Genomic DNA, 19824 nt, shown 5'->3' on the forward strand with positions numbered 1-19824 from the left:
GTCTGCTGTTTTGACATCCTCACCAGAGGATGGGCAAGACTTTAGCACCACCTTCATGTTGCAAGGGGTTCCCCAGTGACTTATGAGACTCTCAAAGGAAAACTTCCCATGAGTCCCCAAAGCAGCCTACCAGTTGCTAACATGAGGCATCTTTCCCATTCTTAAATTCCTTTTCTGCTTCTAGTCCTCTACACAGGATGCCAGCAGAGCCATTTAGATGCCCTGCCTATTCCAAGAACATCAATATTCATGCCAAGGGTGCTGGTCCCGGATGCTCCCAAATCATCAGTGTTGATTCCTGGCAGAGCAGAGAAAAGGACCTCCGTGTGCCCTCTGGGCCACACCACAACACCTTGGCCCTGAAGCAGCTCTGCTCCTGTCCAAAGTGTCACGTAGGGTCTTTTAAACATTTTTAGTAGCGTCTGACCTTCACTGTCCCTAAGCATATTTTCTCAAATCTAGTTTTGCTTTGGTTTGGTTTTGGGTCTATGGGGAACTATTCCTACCATCTCATCCATCCTGTGCCCCTTCTCCCTTTCCTTCACCACAAACTACTTTCTCCCCTTCACCCTGTACCAATGCCAAACCCACATAAATATAAGCAGAGGCAAACAGATATTTTAGCTCATCCTTGAAGGATAAATAGGAGCTTACCATGAGGAAAGAAAGGTGAAGAAGGGCATTTTAAACAGAGGGAAAAGCAGTGAAAAACTAAAAAAAGCAAGGCATTCTTGGAAGAATTACAAATAATTAAGTAATGGAGAGCTCATAAGTTTTATTCAAGAGTTTGCTACAATGTCATCTCCTGTGAACTGTTCCCTGACAACTCCCGACTGTCCCCAGTTCATGATTCTATCAATTTGTGCTTCCGTGGAGCACATATCTCTAACAATTCAACATTTATTGAGCTAGAAAATGTGTGCTAAGTTCTAGGAATATAGAAATAATAATCAGAATCCCTGACCTCAAGATTATGGAAAAGAAAGGAAAATAATCTTATAACAAAGAGAAAGAACTGCTTGCAATTGCATGTGTAAGTGCAATAGTGATACGAGGGCAATGCAGATGCAAAGCCCTACACTAGCTCAATGCCCAGCCCACCACATCAGAACTAACTACTCATTTACCTGTCAGGCTCCTCTATCAGATGATGGACCCAGAGGACTGACAGTATTTATATTCCCAGTTTCCAGTCCAGGAACTGGTACGTAAAACAGACCTAATAAATATGGTCTGAATGCCATGGTTCCTGAGGTTTTACTAATTGAATTAGCATAGAAGTTAGCAAATAGAATGAATGACTTGTTACATAAACTAATTATTTCAATCTATAAAATCAATGGAACTTAAAGGAGTGTTCTAGGCAAGGGAAGAACAGCTCCTGGTGAGTCCTTGGGCCACTGAGTAAGCCCAGATCCCCTACCAAAAGGAGTTGAGCTTTAACATTATAGACAGAAAACCTCCAAGAGATGGAATGGAGATATGTCCATTCACTCAATAAATATTCAGGGGATGCTTACTATGTGCCAGGCAATGTTCAAGAATGTTCACAATAGTAAACAAAGCAGACAAAAATCTTTGTCTCCATAGAGCTTACATTCTAGTGGAGAGGTGACAAAATAAACAAAAACAAATATGCAAATTATAAAGTATACTAGATGGTAAGTCCTAGATGGTAAATCCAAAGGCAGCTGGATGTGCAAGGGTGGATAGGGGCTGATGGTGTGAAAAGAGTGGTCACACTTCCTTAAACTCTCTGAGCAGGAATGTTTGCATTAATGACTTTATAGAGGCAAAAGAGTAAGCTGCATGGATACTTGGAGGAAGTACATTCCAGACAGAAAGGATTGCAAATGCAAAAGCCCTGGCCTGTTCAAGGAATAGCCAAAGGGGCTGGAGCAAAGTGAACAAGGGAGAGAATATAGGAATTAGGTCGAAGAGAGAGAGATGGCCAGATCATTTTGGTCCTTATAGACCATTGACATGATTTTGTTTTGTTGTGTTTTGTTACTGTTTTAACTTTTTATACTGAAATACAAAGAAAAAAACTATACGACTCTTAAATGTCAGCTCAATGAATTATCATAAAATGAACAAATCTGTGTAGCCAAATACAGATCTAGAGATAGGACATTATCAGCATTCCAGGATCCTTTTTTTATACTCCCTCCTATTAACCACCTCTCCCTCCTCCTCAAAGGTAACCACTCTCTTGACTTCTGGCAGCATAGATTTGTCTGTTTATCAACTTTAAATAAATAGAATCATATCATTGTATTCTCTGGTATCTGGACATTTTGCTCAAAATTTTTCTTGTGGTATTTACCCATGTGATTCAGAGGAAAAAGGAGTCACGATGACAAATAACAGAGTATTAAAATGCTCATAGGAAAGATGTTGATGACAGCAATGATCATGTGCCTGGAACCCATATGACAATTCATGAAAGAGAGAGGAAGTGCAAGCTTACCCAGGAGCTGAGCACTAGGACGCCAAGAGACATTTCCTCCCCTATTCTGCTCCTCTCGTAAGAAGTAAGAAACCCTCAGAAATGACAACATTCCATGCTCATGGACTGGAAGAATCAACATCGTTAAAATGGCCAAAGCAATTTCTAGATTCAATGCTATTCCTATCAAACTACCAATGTCATTCTTCACAGAATTAGAAAAACTATTCTAAAACTCATATGGAACCAAAAAAAGAGCCCAAATAGTTGAAGCAATTCTAAGCAAAAACAACAAAGCCAGAGACGTCACACTATCTGACTTTGAACCATACCATAAGACTATAGTAACCAAAACAGCATGGTACCAGTACACAAACAGACACATAGACAACTGGAAGAGAACAGAAAACTCAGAAATAAAGCCACACACTTACAACCATCTGATTTTTGACAAGGCCTACAAAAACAAGCAATGGGGAGAGGACTCCCTATTCAATAAATGGTGCTGGGATAACTGGCTAGCCATATGCAGAAGATTGACACTGGACCCTTACCTTTAACCATATACAAAAATTAACTCAAGATGGATCAAATATTTAAATGTAAAACCTCAAGCTATAAAAATCCTAGAAAAAAATAGGAAATATCCTTCTTGACATTGGCCTTGGCAAATAATTTTTGGCTAAGTCCCCAAAAGCAATTGCAACAAAAACAAAAATTGACAAGTGGAACCTAAGTAAACTACAGAGCTTCTGCACAGCAAAAGAAACAATCATTATAGTAAACAGACATCTTACGGAATGAGAGAAAATATTTGCAAACTATGTATCCAACAAAGGTTTAATATCCAGAATCTATAAGGAGCTTAAACCAATAAGCAAAAACCCCATTAAAAAATGGGCAAAGGACATGAACAGACACTTCCTAAAAGAAGACATACAAGTAGTCAACAAACATGAAAAAATGCTCAACATCAGTAATCATCAGAGAAATCCAAATCCAAACCACAATGAAATACCATCTCACACCAGTCAGAATGGCTATTAATAAAAGTCAAAAAAAAAATAGATGCTGGTTTGGTTTATGATATGGTTTGATTGTGTCCCCACCCAAATCTCATCTTGAACTGTAGAGCTCCCATAATTCCCGCATGTCATGGGAGGGACCCGATAGGAGGTAATCGAATCATGGGGGTAGGTCTTTCCTGTGTTATTCTCATGATAGTGAATAAATCTCATGAGATCTGGTGGTTTTATAAAGGGGAGTTCCCCTGCACACATTCTCTTTGCCTGCCACCATGTAAGATGTGACTTTGGCTGGGCACGGTGGCTTACATCTGTAATCCCAGCACTTTGGGAGACTGAGACAGGTGGATCATAAGGTCAGGAGATCGAGACCACAGTGAAACCCCATCTCTACTAAAAATACAAAAAATTAGGCGGGCGTGGTGGCGGGCACCTGTAGTCCCAGCTACTCGGGAGGCTGAGGCAGGAGAATGACATGAGCCCAGGAGGCGGAGCTTGCAGTGAACTGAGATTGCACCACTGCATTCCAGCCTGGGTGACAGAGCGAGACTCCATCTCAAAAAAAAAAAAAAAGTGACTTTGTGCCTCCTTCACCTTTCGCCATGATTGTGAGTGCCATGGCCTCCCCAGCCATGTGGAACTGTGAGTCAATAAAACATCTTTCCTTTATAAATTACTAGTCTTGGGTATGTCTTTATCAGCAGTGTGAAAATGGACGAATACACTTTTTTGACTTTTTAATAATAGCCATTCTGTCAGAATGACAGCTGGAAGAGAATAGAAAACTCAGAATACACTAATCTACGTTTTTATATTTTTGTATAGCCATATACAGAAGATTGAAACTGGACCCTTACTATTCTGTCAGAATGGCTATTATTAAAAGTCAAAAAATAAAAAAAAATAGGTGCTAGGTCCCACGGTGAGGTTACAGAGAAAAGCAAACAGTTATACAGTTAGCGGGAAATGTAAATTTTCACTGTGGAAAGCAGTTTGGAGATTTCTCAAAGAACTTAAAACAGAGCTACCATTCAACCCAGCAACCCCATTACTGGGTATATAGCCAAAGGAAAATAGATGATTATGCCAAAGGAAAATAGATGATTATACCAAAAAGACATATGCACCTGTATGTTCATCACTATGCTATTCATAAAAGCAAAGACAAGGATCAACCTAGGTTCCCATCAATGATGGATTGGATAAAGAAAATGTGGTACGTATACACCATGAAATACTAACCAGCCATAAAAATGAATAAAATCATGTCTTTTGCAGCAACATGGGTGGAGCTGGAGGCCATAATCCTAGAAAACTAACACAGGAACAGAAAACCAAATACGACATGCTCTCACTTATAAGTGGGAACCAAACACTGAGCACACATGGACATAAATATGGGATTAATAGACACTGTGGACTACTAGAGGTGGAAGGAAGGGAATGGGTATGGGTTGAATAACTACCTATTAGTTAATATGCCCACTATCTGGGTGCGATATACCCATGTAACAAACCTGCACATGTACCCTCATATCTAAAATAAAAGTTGAAATTTTTAAGAAAAAGAAGGAAGAGATCCTGAGAAGGTTAGGTAATGATTATGGTTATTTATTCATTGACCCTCTAGAACATTTCCACAGACTCTACTACGTGTCAGACATGGTGCTGAGTACTGACATGCAAGGATGATTAAGGCATGGTCAGTTAGACAAACAGGTGAACAAGATTACAAAATAGTGTGAGAATTGCTAAGAATTTGGGAAAGGATGCTAAGGAAGCATCTTCTTTAAGAATCATTGTGACTATTTCACCTTTTTTGCTTAAACATTGATAGTTCTGAATAAGCTCACAAGAATGTGGCCATCATGTGTTACTATGAAATTATATATATTATTTCTATGTGTATCAATTTTGTCTCCTCCTAATCTTTCTGAGAGAATAAAGAAAAATCTTCTGGTATAATGAAAAGAATACAAAGTCACTGGAGTCAGAAGACCTGGGTTTGAATCCTGACTCTGCTATTCTTTAGCTGTGCAACCCTGGGAAAATTAGTTAACCTTTCTGTGGCTCAGTTCCTTTATCTATAAATGGAAGTAATAATATCCATCCTGCCTGCCTCACAGATTGTAGTCAGCATCAATGAAATAATGTATAAGAAGAACTGGCTATCCTATAAATCCCTGATATTAGTCCCTATTACCAGCCTTCTAAATTGCACAAGCCTACTAAGATGGACACACAGTAGGCAATCAGTAAATATCAGGCTTTAATTATACTTTATTAGCAAAGACTTGCAGTTTTTGGAGTCTATAGTTTCCTGTCCCCCTCAACCTAATGTCAGAGGAATTCAGAGGCTGGGGTCACAAAGTATAGTTATGACCTAGGAGTGACCAGCCAGTGTAGAACCCAGCGTGGACTGAGCCAGTTTCATATAGACTAGCTGCCTACTAACCAAGAGTGGCTGACATTTTGCTAGAGGTGAAGCTCTGGGACTGTGATTATTCGTTTAGAACCATCTCCTTATGCTTTCTTACTCTGTCATATCTCTGAGTTTTGGTATCAGAGCGCTCTAACAGACTGGCAGAGTTAGGTGAAAGGGTGCAGGACTTGGCAGGGAGATTGTCAGGAACATTTGTAAAACCTTTTCCTTCTGTGTTTACAGGGAATCTAGTTTCACAAAGCAGCTCAACCCCACTGATGGTGAATGGGGTTCTGGGAGAGTCGGTAATTCTTCCCCTGAAGCTTCCTGCTGGAGAGATGATCGCGTCCATCACTTGGCTTTGCAATGGAACATCTCTTGCCTTCATAGAACCTTCTGAAACCAAAAGTCCAAATATCCGCGTGACTCATCCTAAACAGCGAAAGCGACTGAACTTCACCCAGTCCTACTCCCTGAAACTCAGCAACCTGGAGATGGAAGACACAGGCTCTTACAGTGCCCAGATAACCACAGAGACCTCTGTAAAGCTGTCCAGTTACACTCTGAGGATATTCAGTGAGTCAAAATATGGGGTTTAATTCCATATGGACTGAAAAATATACATGTATTTCAATCCTATGTGACTTCAAATGTGCACTATCACCTAGTGGTAAAGAATATGGCATTTGGAGTCATTGAGTCAGTGTCAACACAATGACATTGCAAAGCCAGTTAATGACAGAGCTGAGGACAGAGCCTGTCTTGTGTCCCAGCTCAGAATTACTTCACTCCAGTAAAATGGTCTTCTTCAACCGGAAATGTAGCAGAAGTAATGGAAATCAAATATTTATGATAGTGTTGCCTTGTGCATTACATGTATTTGCCATGTAATTCTCACAAAGCCTCCATGAGGTAGGTACAGATCTTATACCCTTGAGGCACAGCCTCAGTCACAGTGATTTGCGTACAAGTCACAGAGATAGTAATGGCAGCACTTCCCACATAACTACCTGCCACAACACCTCCCTTTTCACAAAGGCTTGTCTGACCCAGTAGAGTGATCTGTGTATAGAATAGTGGTCTACCTAGAAAGTTCTCTGCAAAGATAGGCTGATAATGAGAAGCATCCTTTCTGTCAAGTTTATTTAATTTTTAACAATATTTTCCCCCAATGGCTCATATTAATCACCAGTCAACAATCTGCCTTCCCAAGATTAAAAAGAATGAAAACGTTATCAACATAAAATTATGGAAACTATAATGAGGTTGCTTATGAGTCAATATCAGAAAAATACCTCTCTAGCAACCAGTGATATTCAGAGATGCCATTAATGGCTTTAGAATAATGACTTAGCAGGAGATTCAAGCATTAAATTGGCAATCAGACCAGAAAACATGAAAGACCACTGAAATTCTATAATTCTTATACACTTGAGGGCCTGTAGTGTCTAAAATTCACTCAGAGTTCTTTGGGTTAAGACATGGTACTCAAAAAAGCACTGTTAAAATGTCTCCACAGACAGATTACAAGTTAACTTTTAGTATCCCCTGAATATTTGGCAGGTTTATCATGTTAGATTAGTCAAAGGCATGTCCTTGAAGAATAGAACACCAAACAGGTAAACGTAATGGGAAAGAGGTGATGTCTGGAAAACTTCTACACAAGCGATTCTAACTAAAAGGGAAAAATCACCCTGGGGCAATGTATTACTTTCCTGAGGCTGCTGAAATAGAAATACCATAAAGTAGGTGGCGGAACAAATTCATATCCTCTCACAGTTCTGGAGGCCAGAAGTCCAAAATCACAGTGTGGGCAGGGCTGTGTTCCCTCTGGAGGCCATAGGGGGCAATCTACTCTTTGCCTGTCCCATCTTCTGGTTGCTGTCAACACTCCTTGGTTTTCTTTGGCTTGTGGCTGCATCACACCAATCTCTACCTCCATAGTCAGGTTGCCTCCTTCTCTTCTGTCTGTCTCAAACATCCCCTTGCTTTTCTCTTATGAGAACACTTGTCATTGGGTTTGGGCACTATCCAGATTATACTGAATAATCTCATATAACTTAATTCCATCTGCAAAGACCCTTTTGTCCAATAAGGTAATATTCAGATTCTGGGAATTAGGACACGGACAGATCTTTTGTGAGGTCATTATTCAACCCACTACAGGCAGAATCACCCTGGGTGACCAGTAATTATCAAGGCAGTGTAGGATACTGGAGAGAAGAGAGACTCATCCAATGGAAAGCCTGAAATGGGTACCAGGCTTCATCACGTTTGCTGAGATAATGTTCCTCTAACATTGTTGAGAAGACCAAGTATGACTTATCTTGCAACATCCACCCTCTTGAGGCTCAATACTGATCTCTTTCACGGATTTTTAGAGTGCCATCTCCTTCAAAGGCACATACACAAAGAACTGTGTGAGCTATACCAGGTAGTTTTATGATAGTGCAAAGGAATTTCTTTTTTTGGTTTTTTTTGGTTTTTTTTTTGAGACGGAGTCTCGCTCTGTCGCCCAGGCTGGAGTGCAGTGGCCAGATCTCAGCTCACTGCAAGCTCCGCCTCCCGGGTTTACGCCATTCTCCTGCCTCAGCCTCCCGAGTAGCCGGGACTACAGGTGCCCCCACCACACCCGGCTAATTTTTTGTATTTTTTTAGTAGAGACGGGGTTTAACCATGTTAGCCAGGATGGTCTCGATCTCCTGACCTCGTGATTCACCCGTCTCGGCCTCCCAAAGTGCTAGGATTACAGGCTTGAGCCACCGCGCCCTGCCAGGAATTTCAAGGTATAAGTTATATAGATTTGATTTTTAACATTGCTCAATCTCTTGATATGTGCCAGGATATGAATGGCAAAGATTTGATTTTATGGGCCAATATCAATTAATTAGGACTGACTGCTAACATGGTTTGGCTCTGTGTCCCCACTGAAATCTCATCTCGAATTGTAAACCCTACATGTCAAGGGAGGGACCTGATGGTTGCTGATTTGATCATGTGGGAGGTTTCCCCCATGCTGTTCTCATGATAGTGAGCTCTCATGAAAGCTGATGGTTTTAAGTGTGGCACTTCCTTGCCCTTTCTCTCTCTCTCCTGCTGCCATGCAAGACACGACTTGCTTCCCCTTGCCCTTCCATCATGATTGTAAGTTTTGCTGAGGTCTCCCTATCCATGTAGAACAGTGAGTCAATTAAACCCCTTTTGTTTATAAAGTACCCAGTCTCAGATAGTATCTTTATAATAGTGTGAAAACAAACTAATACAACTGCCTAGAGTTTAATGTTAAGAAAATGTTGAAGCCATGATAAGTTTATTAATTGAGTCAACAATATTTGTTAGACATGGATAATGTCCAAGGCACTGTTGTAGCACCTGGAATACATCAGTGAGCAAAACAGACAAAGATCACTGTCCTCATGGAGCTGACATTCTGGAAGGGAAGTAGAGGCAGGTAACAAACAATTCACATAACATATAAACAAGTGATATAGCATGTAAGAAAGCCCTGATTGGTATGAACAAAGGAGAGATTAAAACAGCATAAGAAGCATCAAGAGTGCCAGGGAGCAGGGGACAATTTTAAAAGGAGTGATCAGAACAAGCTTCATTGAAAAGATGACATTTGAGCCAAGACCTATTGGAAGTGAGGAAGTGTGCCATGCAGACAACCGGAAACCATGCCATCTGGCATAGATAGCAAGATCCCCTGTGCCTAGCCTACTCAAGAAACACCAAGGAGGCCAAACATCCAGGAGCAGACTAAGGGGTAGGTAATAGAAAATGAGGCCAGAAAGGAAACAGGGGCCACATCGCATAAGGACTGAGAGCCATCACAAAGACTTTGGCTTCTACTCTCAGTGACACTGAGAGCCATCAGAAGGTTTTGCAAACAAGTAATATGATTTGACTTACTTGTCTAAAGGATTTCTTTGGCTGCTCTGTTGAGAATAGAGTTCAAGGGAGAGGGGTAGAAGCTAATGGCCCAATTAGGAGACCATTGCAATAGTCCATACAAGCGTTGATGCTAGCTTGGATCAGGGTGGTAGCAGTGGAGATGGTGAGTAGTGGTTGCATTTTGGACATATTTTGAAGATAAAGCCACCAGGATTTCCTGATGTGGGAGTATGAGATGAAGATATGAGTCAGCAATAACTCCAGGGGTTTTGGCCTCAGTGATAGGAAGGATGCAGTTGTCAACAAGTCAGGTGGGGAAAACTGTAGGTTGAGAAGGTTTGGGAGAGAAAAACAGGAGTCCTTTAGACTATACCAAGTTTGAGATATACTTACACACTTACATACATGTGGAAATGTCCTTACATATTCATTAAGTGGAAAAAGGTAGCAAGATGGATTTTTTTTTTAGTTCAGCCATCAACATTGGATGAGGAAGATGTGAGTTTCATGACAAATATTTGCTATCCCTATACCAGGCACTGTCTCATTTATTTCTCAAAATTACCTGAGAAGTGAGTATTATTACCTAGTCTTACAGATAAGGAAACTGAGGCTTGGATATAGCAGTAATTTGTCCATGGTCATGTAGCCAGTAAATTACAAAGCCATGATCTTAATTCAGGTCTTCCTGACTCCAAATCCAACACTTTTCCCATACATGAAAACTCTGTTCTGGTAAGATTTCAGTACAGATACTCCACAACCCCTACTCAACTAAGCTTAAAGCACTACTCGGTCTCTTCTAATCAGAGAATTGGAGTCATTCTCTTCCTGGTTGGGTCATCTTTACTTCAAACCTCAGGCCAAGGCTAAGTTAGTAGCCTTTTCTGTTTTGCTCCCATGTTCCCATTGGTTCACAGTTACATCTTACTAGGCAGTATTTCCCGGTCTTTGCTCTCAGAAATATCTGCATCACATGTCATCTCACATGCCTAGATATGCTGCACTTCTTTGCTCCCCAGAATTGCCTGCTTGCTTTCTCAGCTTCTTCACTTCTTCCTTCCCCAGTTCTTTGGTTCTCAGCATTTTCCTTTCTGTCTTGCTGACCTTCTACATCTGAGTCTCTTTCTCACTATTGGAGCCAGCTTTAGATACAGTGAGAACCAGGATCCCCATAGATTCAAATTCCCCAAGGAAGTGATGCTTCCATCTTCCACCCCAGTTAGGTAATTCTGATAGCAGAGGAAACAGGACTCTTGCACCTGGTCTTTTGGCTTCTGACCTCACTGAGGTGCCGTCAGAATTCTCAGCTTGGTCTCCAAATTGTCTTTACACAGGGGCAGAGTACAAGTACTAGAAGGGACCCCAGGGATAAACTGGAGCCCAGAAATATAAAATGACCACCCCAAAACTATCCAACTAGTTGATAGAAACCTCAGTCTCTCTCTTCCCACTTCTTCTGCTGGCTATCCTGTCCCATACTGATGTCCTGCATCATTTGGTCATCCCAGACCTTGCTACCATCAATTGGGCAATAAAAGCAGAGTCCTTTACAGAGTCTACAGACCATAATATATACAGCAAAGGTGAAATACAAAACATTGAGGTGAAGGATATTTTTCACAGGGGGCTGAGCCAAGACATTTGTCCTTAATCTAGATCTTATTTTTCTGCAAACAGGACAACTGAGGAGCATACAAGTTAACAATTACAGTCAGCTCTTTCAGAATAGGACCTGTGAGATCCATCTGACCTGCTCTGTGGAGGATGCAGATGACAATGTCTCATTCAGATGGGAGGCCTTGGGAAGCACACTTTCAAGTGAGCCAAACATCACTACCTCCTGGGACCCCAGGATTTCCGGTGAACAGGACTACACCTGCATAGCAGAGAATGCTGTCAGCAATTTATCCTTCTCTGTCTCTGCCCAGAAGCTTTGCGGAGGTAACAGCTTGCCTCAGGTCTGAGAGCCTTGAGCAGCTGTGGGGTGTAACGCGTCCTCACATCCTACATAATTTCCAAAACTGTGGCCCAGTGGGAGGCAGAAAATGCTGCTGGGAGGGGACAGATGCCCTCTGGAGCTCTGCATCTCTCAGTACTCCCAGAGGACTCTCCCTTCCTCTCCATTCCCCAACCCCTCCTCCAACCCACTCAGAACCCAAAAGCAAAGGCCTGGGAAGGTACGATTGCTTTCTCCCTACAACTCCACTGGGCCCCACCCTCCCCTGCCTGCCACATAGGACTCTCACCCCAAAGCCTCTGGGTATAAATAAACCTACCTAGCCCCCAAATATGGCCTAGAAGAGGCTCCATGAAGGCTCCAAGAACAGTGGGCCTCACTTGATGTGTCTCAAATGTCATTTCTTTTTTCTCTTTTCAGATGTTAAAATTCAATATACAGATACCAAAATGATTCTGTTTGTGGTTTTTGGGATATGCATAGTCACCGGTTTCATCATAATGCTGTTACTTGTTTTGAGGAAAAGAAGAGGCAGGTTTCCTTTCTTCCTACTTGTCTCCTCTCCAGGGTTCCAGGGATTGAGAGTTTGGGGCCTCTGATTCCCAAGGATCTCTTGTGGAGGACAGGAGGAGGGAGGGAGGCTGCAAACCCCGGCTCAGCTAGTCCACTGAGATGATCCTGGGGTGTGATCTTGCACCTGCTAATATCCTCAGAGAAATATCCTACAGGGAAAAGTAGGACCCTGTCTCAGGGCTGCTTGCCCTTCCTTTTGGGTCCCCTCCCACCACATCCCAACACTCATGGGGTTGGGGGTGAAATGCCTCTCCCACTGCTGTCACACATTTCAATTTTCTGGTTTTATTTTTCAGATTCTCTACCTTTGTCTACTCAGCGAACACAGGGCCCTGGTGAGCATTCAGACTCTTAACTCTCCATCATAAAGCAGATGGGAAGAGCCAAATGGAAGAGAAAGGGGGATGGCAGGGGGCTGGATAATGACAGAGGAAGGAGTCAGAATGTCATTACTCAGACCACATGGTGTGAGGGGAGATGACCTGTAATCATGGGTCCTACATGGTTCACAGGCACAGGCATGTGAACCAGTCACTCAGACAGTTTCTCTTGGTGATATCAGGTTCATTCACCACCCTGCTGATGGAGACACTAAGTCCCAGTGAAAGGGATCATCCCTCGTCACCCAGCAAGTCCAGGGCACAGGCAGGATTAAAGTATCCAAGACACAAAACCAAACTGACTGCATCATTACTGTTGAGCCAGGGTTTTGGCAATGGATAGACACAGTGGAAAGAGAAAACATGATATAGAAACACAAACACAGGCTCTGGACTCAAGATTGGCTTTGGGTCTCGTTTCACGCATGAGTGATGCATGACATCACTTGTAGAGGAAAAGGCATAAGGTCTGAAGTCGGAAGACATGAATTTGAGTTCCGGTTTCATCACTGCCTGTATGGCTTTGCACAAGTCAGTTAAGCTTTCTGAGTCTCCAGTTCCTCATCTCCAAAATAATCAAATCCACTATAGGGACCTCTGAAAAGCTTAATAATATCCTGTCTGTGAAATAACTGGCTCCTTATGTTTGCCAACAAGGTGTCTTTAGCCCTTCCATAGGCAGTGCTATTTGGTCCCAGGAGCTTCCTGACCCACATGTGAAGCCTGAGGGAGACTCTGAAGCTTTAGGGGACCTCAACACCACCTCCTACCCCAAGAGATGTGGTCAGAAATAGACCACATGACTGAGAAGGTTCACCCAGAACTCCAAAGACTGTCAAGAATGAGTGATCCCTCAGGAAAGCAGATGCTTCAAACACCTGCCTATCCGGGGACACAGTGTGCACTGGGGAGGGCGAGGTCCTGGGAGAGCAGTCCCAGAGTCCTTCTGCCGTTGACTGTGCCTTCCTATGTTAACAGCAGAGCCTGCGGGGAACATAGAGTATGTTTCAGTCTCTCCAGTGAACAACACTGTGTATGCTTCAGTCACTCATTCAAACAGGGTGAGTCCTTTCAGCTTTATACGCCATTGCGTTGTCAGTTTTACAGCCATTGTTCACAAACTTGTCACCATAACCATCTGACTGATCAAATGACCATTGAGGGGAGGAGAAGACAGCCACAGCAACAGGGGCAGCAAAGTTATGTGCTAGACCACTCTGGTGTCTGCCGTTCTCACCCTTAAGGACATGTTTATTCACACCCTGCTTTACACCGTTCTCCAACTGCTTGATACATCAGTAAGTCTTGTCCCTTCAGCTTAATTACAAGCTGACTGAAAGTACAAATTATGTCTTCCTCTCTCTTGCCCTGTATCCTAGCCTAATGATCAGTAAATACTTGCTGAATGGGTCAGAGTTCCACTAAGTTTGAAAGTTTCCTATGGACATAGTTCCATAGCAGGGGACTGACTTCTCACTGTGGATGTAGGGGTCTTAGGGGAGCTCAGAAATAGTCTCTCAAGAGGGGAAGGGGGCACAGTAGAGGCCACTAAACCATGAGCAATGTTTCACTCCTCCCCTCTCATCTACAACATAACAGGATGGCCTTAGTCAAGCATCAGCAACTCATCTGTCATGCATCCGCAGCTCCCCACCACCCCTAAATAAAGGACCTGCAGGTGGCACGTCTCTAAATAATACTATACATTTTGAGAGGCCAGTTTTCATGTCTTCTGAAAAATAAGCCAGGAAAGCTTAGTATTTTCCAAATGATGTAAGCAATGATCTATCTAGAAATCTTGGATTCCCTTCACCTATATTTGCAAAGTATGCTCCTTGATGACAGGGAGCAAGAAGGGGTACTCTCACTTGCTCAGGCATTTCTATTGCCTTTGCAAATTCCTCTTGAAGACAAGTTAACTCACACTCTGACAAATCAAAACACTAATTTCCTACAAATGTGTTAGCTTTCTGTTTAGCAAAAAGAAAAAAAAAATGTGCTTTGGAGAGTGCAGTGGCACAATCACAGTTCACTGCATCCTTAACCTCCTCAGGCTCAGGTGATCCTTTTTCCTCGGCCTCCTAAGTAGCTGAGACTACAGGTGCGCACCATTACATCAGGACAAATTTTCTACTTTTTGTAGAGACGGGGTTTCGCCACGTTGCCCAGGCTAGTCTCAAACTTCTGCACTCAAGTAATCTGCCTGCCTCATCCTCCCGAAGTGTTGGGATTACAGGCATGAACCATTGTGCCCAGTCGAGGTCTTGATAATTCTCTAAATACTTCTTTAATTTAAAGTGTCAAAATCTTTGAGTAGGTTCTTTGAGGGGCGTAGGGACTTCTGCTATTATTTCTGTAATGTGCATTCCACACAGAGCCATTCTTAAGGCCAAGTGTTCCTATTCTACCCATTCCCCATGCTTGAGGAGACCCCAATGACAGGATGACCAGGCAGTTAGAATTATAGCAAAAGATGGAGCAGGCAAAATGGGCAGTTTCAGTCATAGCTAGTAAAAATTTGAGGCAAAACATATAATATAACTATCTGGTATATAAGTTCTTTCTTAAAAAATGGAGGAAGGAAAGTAGAGGTGGACAAAGGACAAGAATACTTCCTTCCCTTCATACAGCAAGGCTGTCTTTCACTGGCTCTTGAGCCCACTGGTTTGCTGCCGTGTTGCTCTTCTGTTTGGGGCTCAGGAAATGCCACCAAACCCTCACAGGTTTGTTAGCTAGTGATGCTTGGTCTTCCACTAAACATTCCCCGGCCTTCCTCTGGAAGAACTTTGACATATTCTCTTTTTTGTTACACAGTCCTTCCTAAGAATATATCTATGCATTAATCTCTTTGTCTCTGTATAAGTCAAACTGGTATGATTCTTTTTACAGGAAACGGAAATCTCGACACCTATAAAAAATGCTACTGTCACAATTTACTCCACAGTTAATCATTCCAAAGAGGTAAACCCATGATTGCTCCATGTCTTTATATTCTTGCCTCTCTCCACAGACCTATGATTTTGCAAATAAAGTAAAAATAAAAAGGTCATCTTACAGATGCACAAACACCAGCAGCATACGGAAAGTCTTGGGACATCACCAAAACATATCCAACAAGTTATTTTGTGTTAGGGTCACCATGCATAACCGAGTTTTCAAATTACATGTTTTTTAATTTAATCCTGCCCTGTGCTGTCAATATCTCTACTATCTGCCTGTCAGTAGTCTCCAATTCTCCTCTGTAGTTATGAGGGGTGGGCTGAGGTTCCAGTTCCAATTAACCTACTTCATCTTCTTCTTTTTCCCACAGAGTAAACCCACTTTTTCCAGGGCAACTGCCCTTGACAACGTCGTGTAAGTTGCTGAAAGGCCTCAAAGGAATTCAGGAATGACACATCTTCTGATCCCATGAGAGAGAACGAAGAGCAGGAAGCTTGGTTCCTATTGTTCCTGGCAAAGGAATCTGAATATCTAGGATAGAAATATCACCTCCTGTCCTTCAGATTTAAAACTGCTTACCTGGGTCAAACACCTAAGGATAACATCATTTCCAGCATGTGATTCAAATAATATTTTCCAATCCACTTCAGGCCAAAACAGGCTAAAGATAACACACCAGCACATTGACTCTCTCTTTGATAACTAAGCAAATGGAATTGTGGTTGACAGAGAGTTTATAATCCAGAAGAGAACCACTTCTCTCCCTTTAGAAAGCAGTAGGATTGACTCGTTGAGAAATAATACAATGTGTTGGTTACATGTGTAGTCTCTGGAGTTGGATGGGCCCTGCTCATATCCTGATACAAGTTGAGCATCCCTTGTCTGAAATGCTTGGGACTAGAAATGTTTCAGATTTCAAATTTTTTTCAGATTTTGGAATATTTGCATTATATTTACTGGTTGAGTATCCCAGATCCAAAAATCCGAAATTCAAAATGCTCCAATGAGTATTTCCCTTGAGTTTCATTCATGTCAATGCGGGGCTCAAAATCTCAGATTTTGGAGCATTTTGGATATTGGATTTTTGGATTTGGGATGCTCAACTTGTACAATGTTTATTAGACACATCTCCTGGGACATAGTGCCTAACCTCTTGGAGCCTTAGTCTCCCAGACTGAAAAAGGAAGAGGATGGTATCACATCAGTTCCATTGTCTGAGCCAAGAATCTAAGTCATCCCTGGACTCCAGCGTCTTTGTCACCATGCCCTTTGGACTCTACCTCAGAAATATTTCTTGGACCTTCCACTGCTCCCCCAACTCCTTGACCACCATCCTGTATCCCACCATCACCACCTCTAACCTGAATCCTACCTTAACCTCAGAACAGTTCTCCCCACTTTTGTTCTTGTCCCTCTCTAACCCCCTCTCCACAAGACTGCCAGAGTAATGTTTTTAATATAAATTGGATCCTTCAGTTGCCTGCTTAAAACCCTGAAGGCTTCCCAATGCACTCGAAAGAAATACATTTTCCATGGCCCCGGATGGTCTGACCCACCTCCAGCCTCAGCTAGCTTTACCCTTCTGACACTCTCTATGTAACCTCCCTGATCTTCTTTTAGTTTCTCTATTAAAGGAAAAGTTCTTTATGTTAATTATTTACATATTCCTGCAGGCCTTTCCTCTGCCTGCTGGGGCCCTCCTATTCTTTATGCCTTAATTTAAATATGTCACCTCCTAAGAGAAACCTTCCCAGACCACTCTACCTAAAATGAATCTTCTAGACCGGGTGTGGTGGCTCATGCCTGTAATCCCAGTACTTTAGGAGGCCAAGGTGGGGAGATCACTTGAGGTCAGGAGTTCAAGACCAGCCTGGCCAACTTGGTGAAACCCTGTCTTTACTAAAAAATACAAAAAAGTTAGCCAGGTGTGATGGTGCACCCCTAAAATCCCAGCTACTTGAGAGACTGAGGCAGGAGAATCACTTGAACCCGGGAGATGGAGGTTCCAGTGAGCCGAAATCGTGCCAATGTACTCCACTCTGGGTGACAGAGTGAGACTCTGTCTCAAATCATATAAATAAAACTAAACAAAATAAAGTAAAATAAGATAGATCTTATTATTCTGTTACACCTTCTATGTCATTTATTGCATCATTAAACAGTTATTTTTATTTTGTTAACATCTATTTCTCCCACTATACCCTAAGCTCTTCAGGAACAGAGACTGTTTTGTTTATCACTGTAACCCTAGCACCTAACACAGTATCCAGTATATGGCAAGTGTTCAAAAAAAATTTTTAGTAAATAAATGAATATGTAATGGGGTTTTGTGAAAATGAAATAAGACAATACACCTGGAATCCCTAGCATAGCTCTCAGCCACATAAAGGAGTTCAATAAATGGCAGTCAGCATTGTTGGTATCATTACTGATATAATTAGTACAAATTAATAATAGTACAAATTAATTATTATTACTGAATTACACAGAATCATCTCACAAACCTTCAGCACAACAAGACATGTGACAAAGACCAGCTCTCAACACCATAAGATTCAAAGGGAAGGGGTTGGGGAGTTGGAGTGGGGAAGAACTGAAATAATGGCTGAAAAGAATAGAAAAGAAAAACAAAGCTCATCAAAGTTAATTAATCTCAAATGTTAGCCATCAGTTACATCATTAGTCAGTGGAGTAGGACAAGATAGGGAAGTTTAATCAAGAAAAAGGAAGAGTTTCCAAGGAATAGGTTCATGGAGACTTCAAAGAAAAGAGAAAAAAGAGGGTTACTGCCATGTTCGTGCAAGATGACCTGAAGCTCAGGGGAAATCTCACTGGGCAGGTAAGAGAGTGCTTTCCTTTTAAGCAGACCACCCCCCCAAAAAAATAGTAATTTTGTGTGTGTGTGTGTGTGTGTGTGTGTGTGTGTGTGTGTGTGTGTGGAAACTTTGAAGACTTCCAACCTTCTTCAGAGGAGGAAAAGGAACAATCTGTAAAGTCAGTGCAGGTAGAAAAATATTTGCAACATCTAGGGTGCCTAAAATCAGCAAGAAAATTAGGGAATATGTCATGGAAGGCACTACTAATTCATCTAGAGCAGGAAATCTACCAGAATCTACCCTGAGTCTGGACTGCACTGGGGAGGATCACAGACAAAACAAAAACTAAGGGCATATCTGTGGATATCTAAGAGGTGAATAAGAAAAGAACTCATAAGAAAATTCAGCTCACATGTCATTATAGACCAGTTACTAAAATACAGACTTCCTGATTGCTATATTTCTTTCAATCTCTTCAACTTTCTCCCTTTTTATCATAAATACCACACTCTCTTCTCTTGGCTTCTGTGACACTACGTTCCCCCAGTTTTACTCCTTCCTTCCTAGCTGCTTCTCAGGCTCTTTGCAGATCCACTGCCTCCTCCACAGGACGAGTAAAGACTGAAGCTAAGGCTCACATGTGGGTCCCTTTCACTTCTCCATCTATGTACTCTTCTTATCTGATGTCAGCCATTCCTACTGCCTTGATAGAATTTATAAGTTAATGGTTCCCAAACACATCTTAAGTCCTGACCTCCTGGCTTACCTCATTAATGCCTCCTTGGCATCACCATTTGCATATCTTGTAGATATATCAAAGGTTTTTTAAAAATCAAAACTCTTGGGCAGATGCAGTGGCTCACACCTGTAATCCCAGCACTTTGGGAGGCCGAGGCAGGTGGATCACTTGAGGTCAGGAGTTTGAGACCAGCCTGGCCAACATGGTGAAACCCTGTCTCTACTAAAAATACAAAAATTAGCCGGGTGTGATGGCGGGCTCCTGTAATCCCAGGTACTCAGGAGGCTGAGGCAGGAGAATCGCTTGAAACCGGGAGGCAGAGGTTGCGGTGAGCCAAGATCATGCCACTGCACTCCAGCCTGGGCAACAGAGTGAGACTCTGTCTAAAAAAATAAAAATAAAAACAATCAAAACTTGATTTCTCTTATCAAGCCTTTTCTTCTACTATGCTTTTTCGTATCAGTAAAGGGTATTGTTATGGGAGACTCTCAATCAGATCTCCTTTATAAAACTGAAAACTACCCAGTACTCACCATATAACTAATCATTTTTGTTTTCTTGTGGGAAACAAATGGATTTCATCAACAATAACCTAATGTATTGTTCTGAAGTTAAATACATTAAAC

The 19824-nt window shown here is 42.0% G+C and overlaps 1 protein-coding gene and 1 long non-coding RNA gene across 8 annotated transcripts in view; one reads left to right on the forward strand and one right to left on the reverse strand.

Annotated features, from left to right (window-relative positions):
• The window catches only part of LOC105498183 (SLAM family member 6), a 53803-nt gene extending 36032 nt beyond the window's left edge, over positions 1-17771 (forward strand). For 2 of the 6 annotated variants that reach the window (XM_011770091.3, XM_011770093.3), the window contains exons 2-8: positions 6140-6472; positions 11471-11734; positions 12171-12281; positions 12620-12658; positions 13685-13764; positions 15593-15664; positions 16014-17771. In XM_011770091.3, the coding sequence (XP_011768393.2) occupies positions 6140-6472; positions 11471-11734; positions 12171-12281; positions 12620-12658; positions 13685-13764; positions 15593-15664; positions 16014-16061 (947 nt within the window). In that variant the 3' untranslated portion in view covers positions 16062-17771. Of the gene's footprint in view, positions 1-5386; positions 5956-6139; positions 6473-11470; positions 11735-12170; positions 12282-12619; positions 12659-13681; positions 14002-15592; positions 15665-16013 lie in introns of those variants that run through there. The other 4 variants (XM_011770090.3, XM_011770092.3, XM_011770097.3 and 1 more) reach the window with 3 other exon arrangements.
• LOC105498181 (uncharacterized) overlaps positions 1-19824 on the reverse strand; it is a 145297-nt gene that overhangs the window by 87780 nt on the left and 37693 nt on the right. The window lies entirely within an intron of this gene.

This window comes from Macaca nemestrina, chromosome 1 (assembly GCF_043159975.1).
Source record: "Macaca nemestrina isolate mMacNem1 chromosome 1, mMacNem.hap1, whole genome shotgun sequence".
NCBI classification, from domain to species: Eukaryota; Metazoa; Chordata; class Mammalia; order Primates; family Cercopithecidae; genus Macaca; species Macaca nemestrina.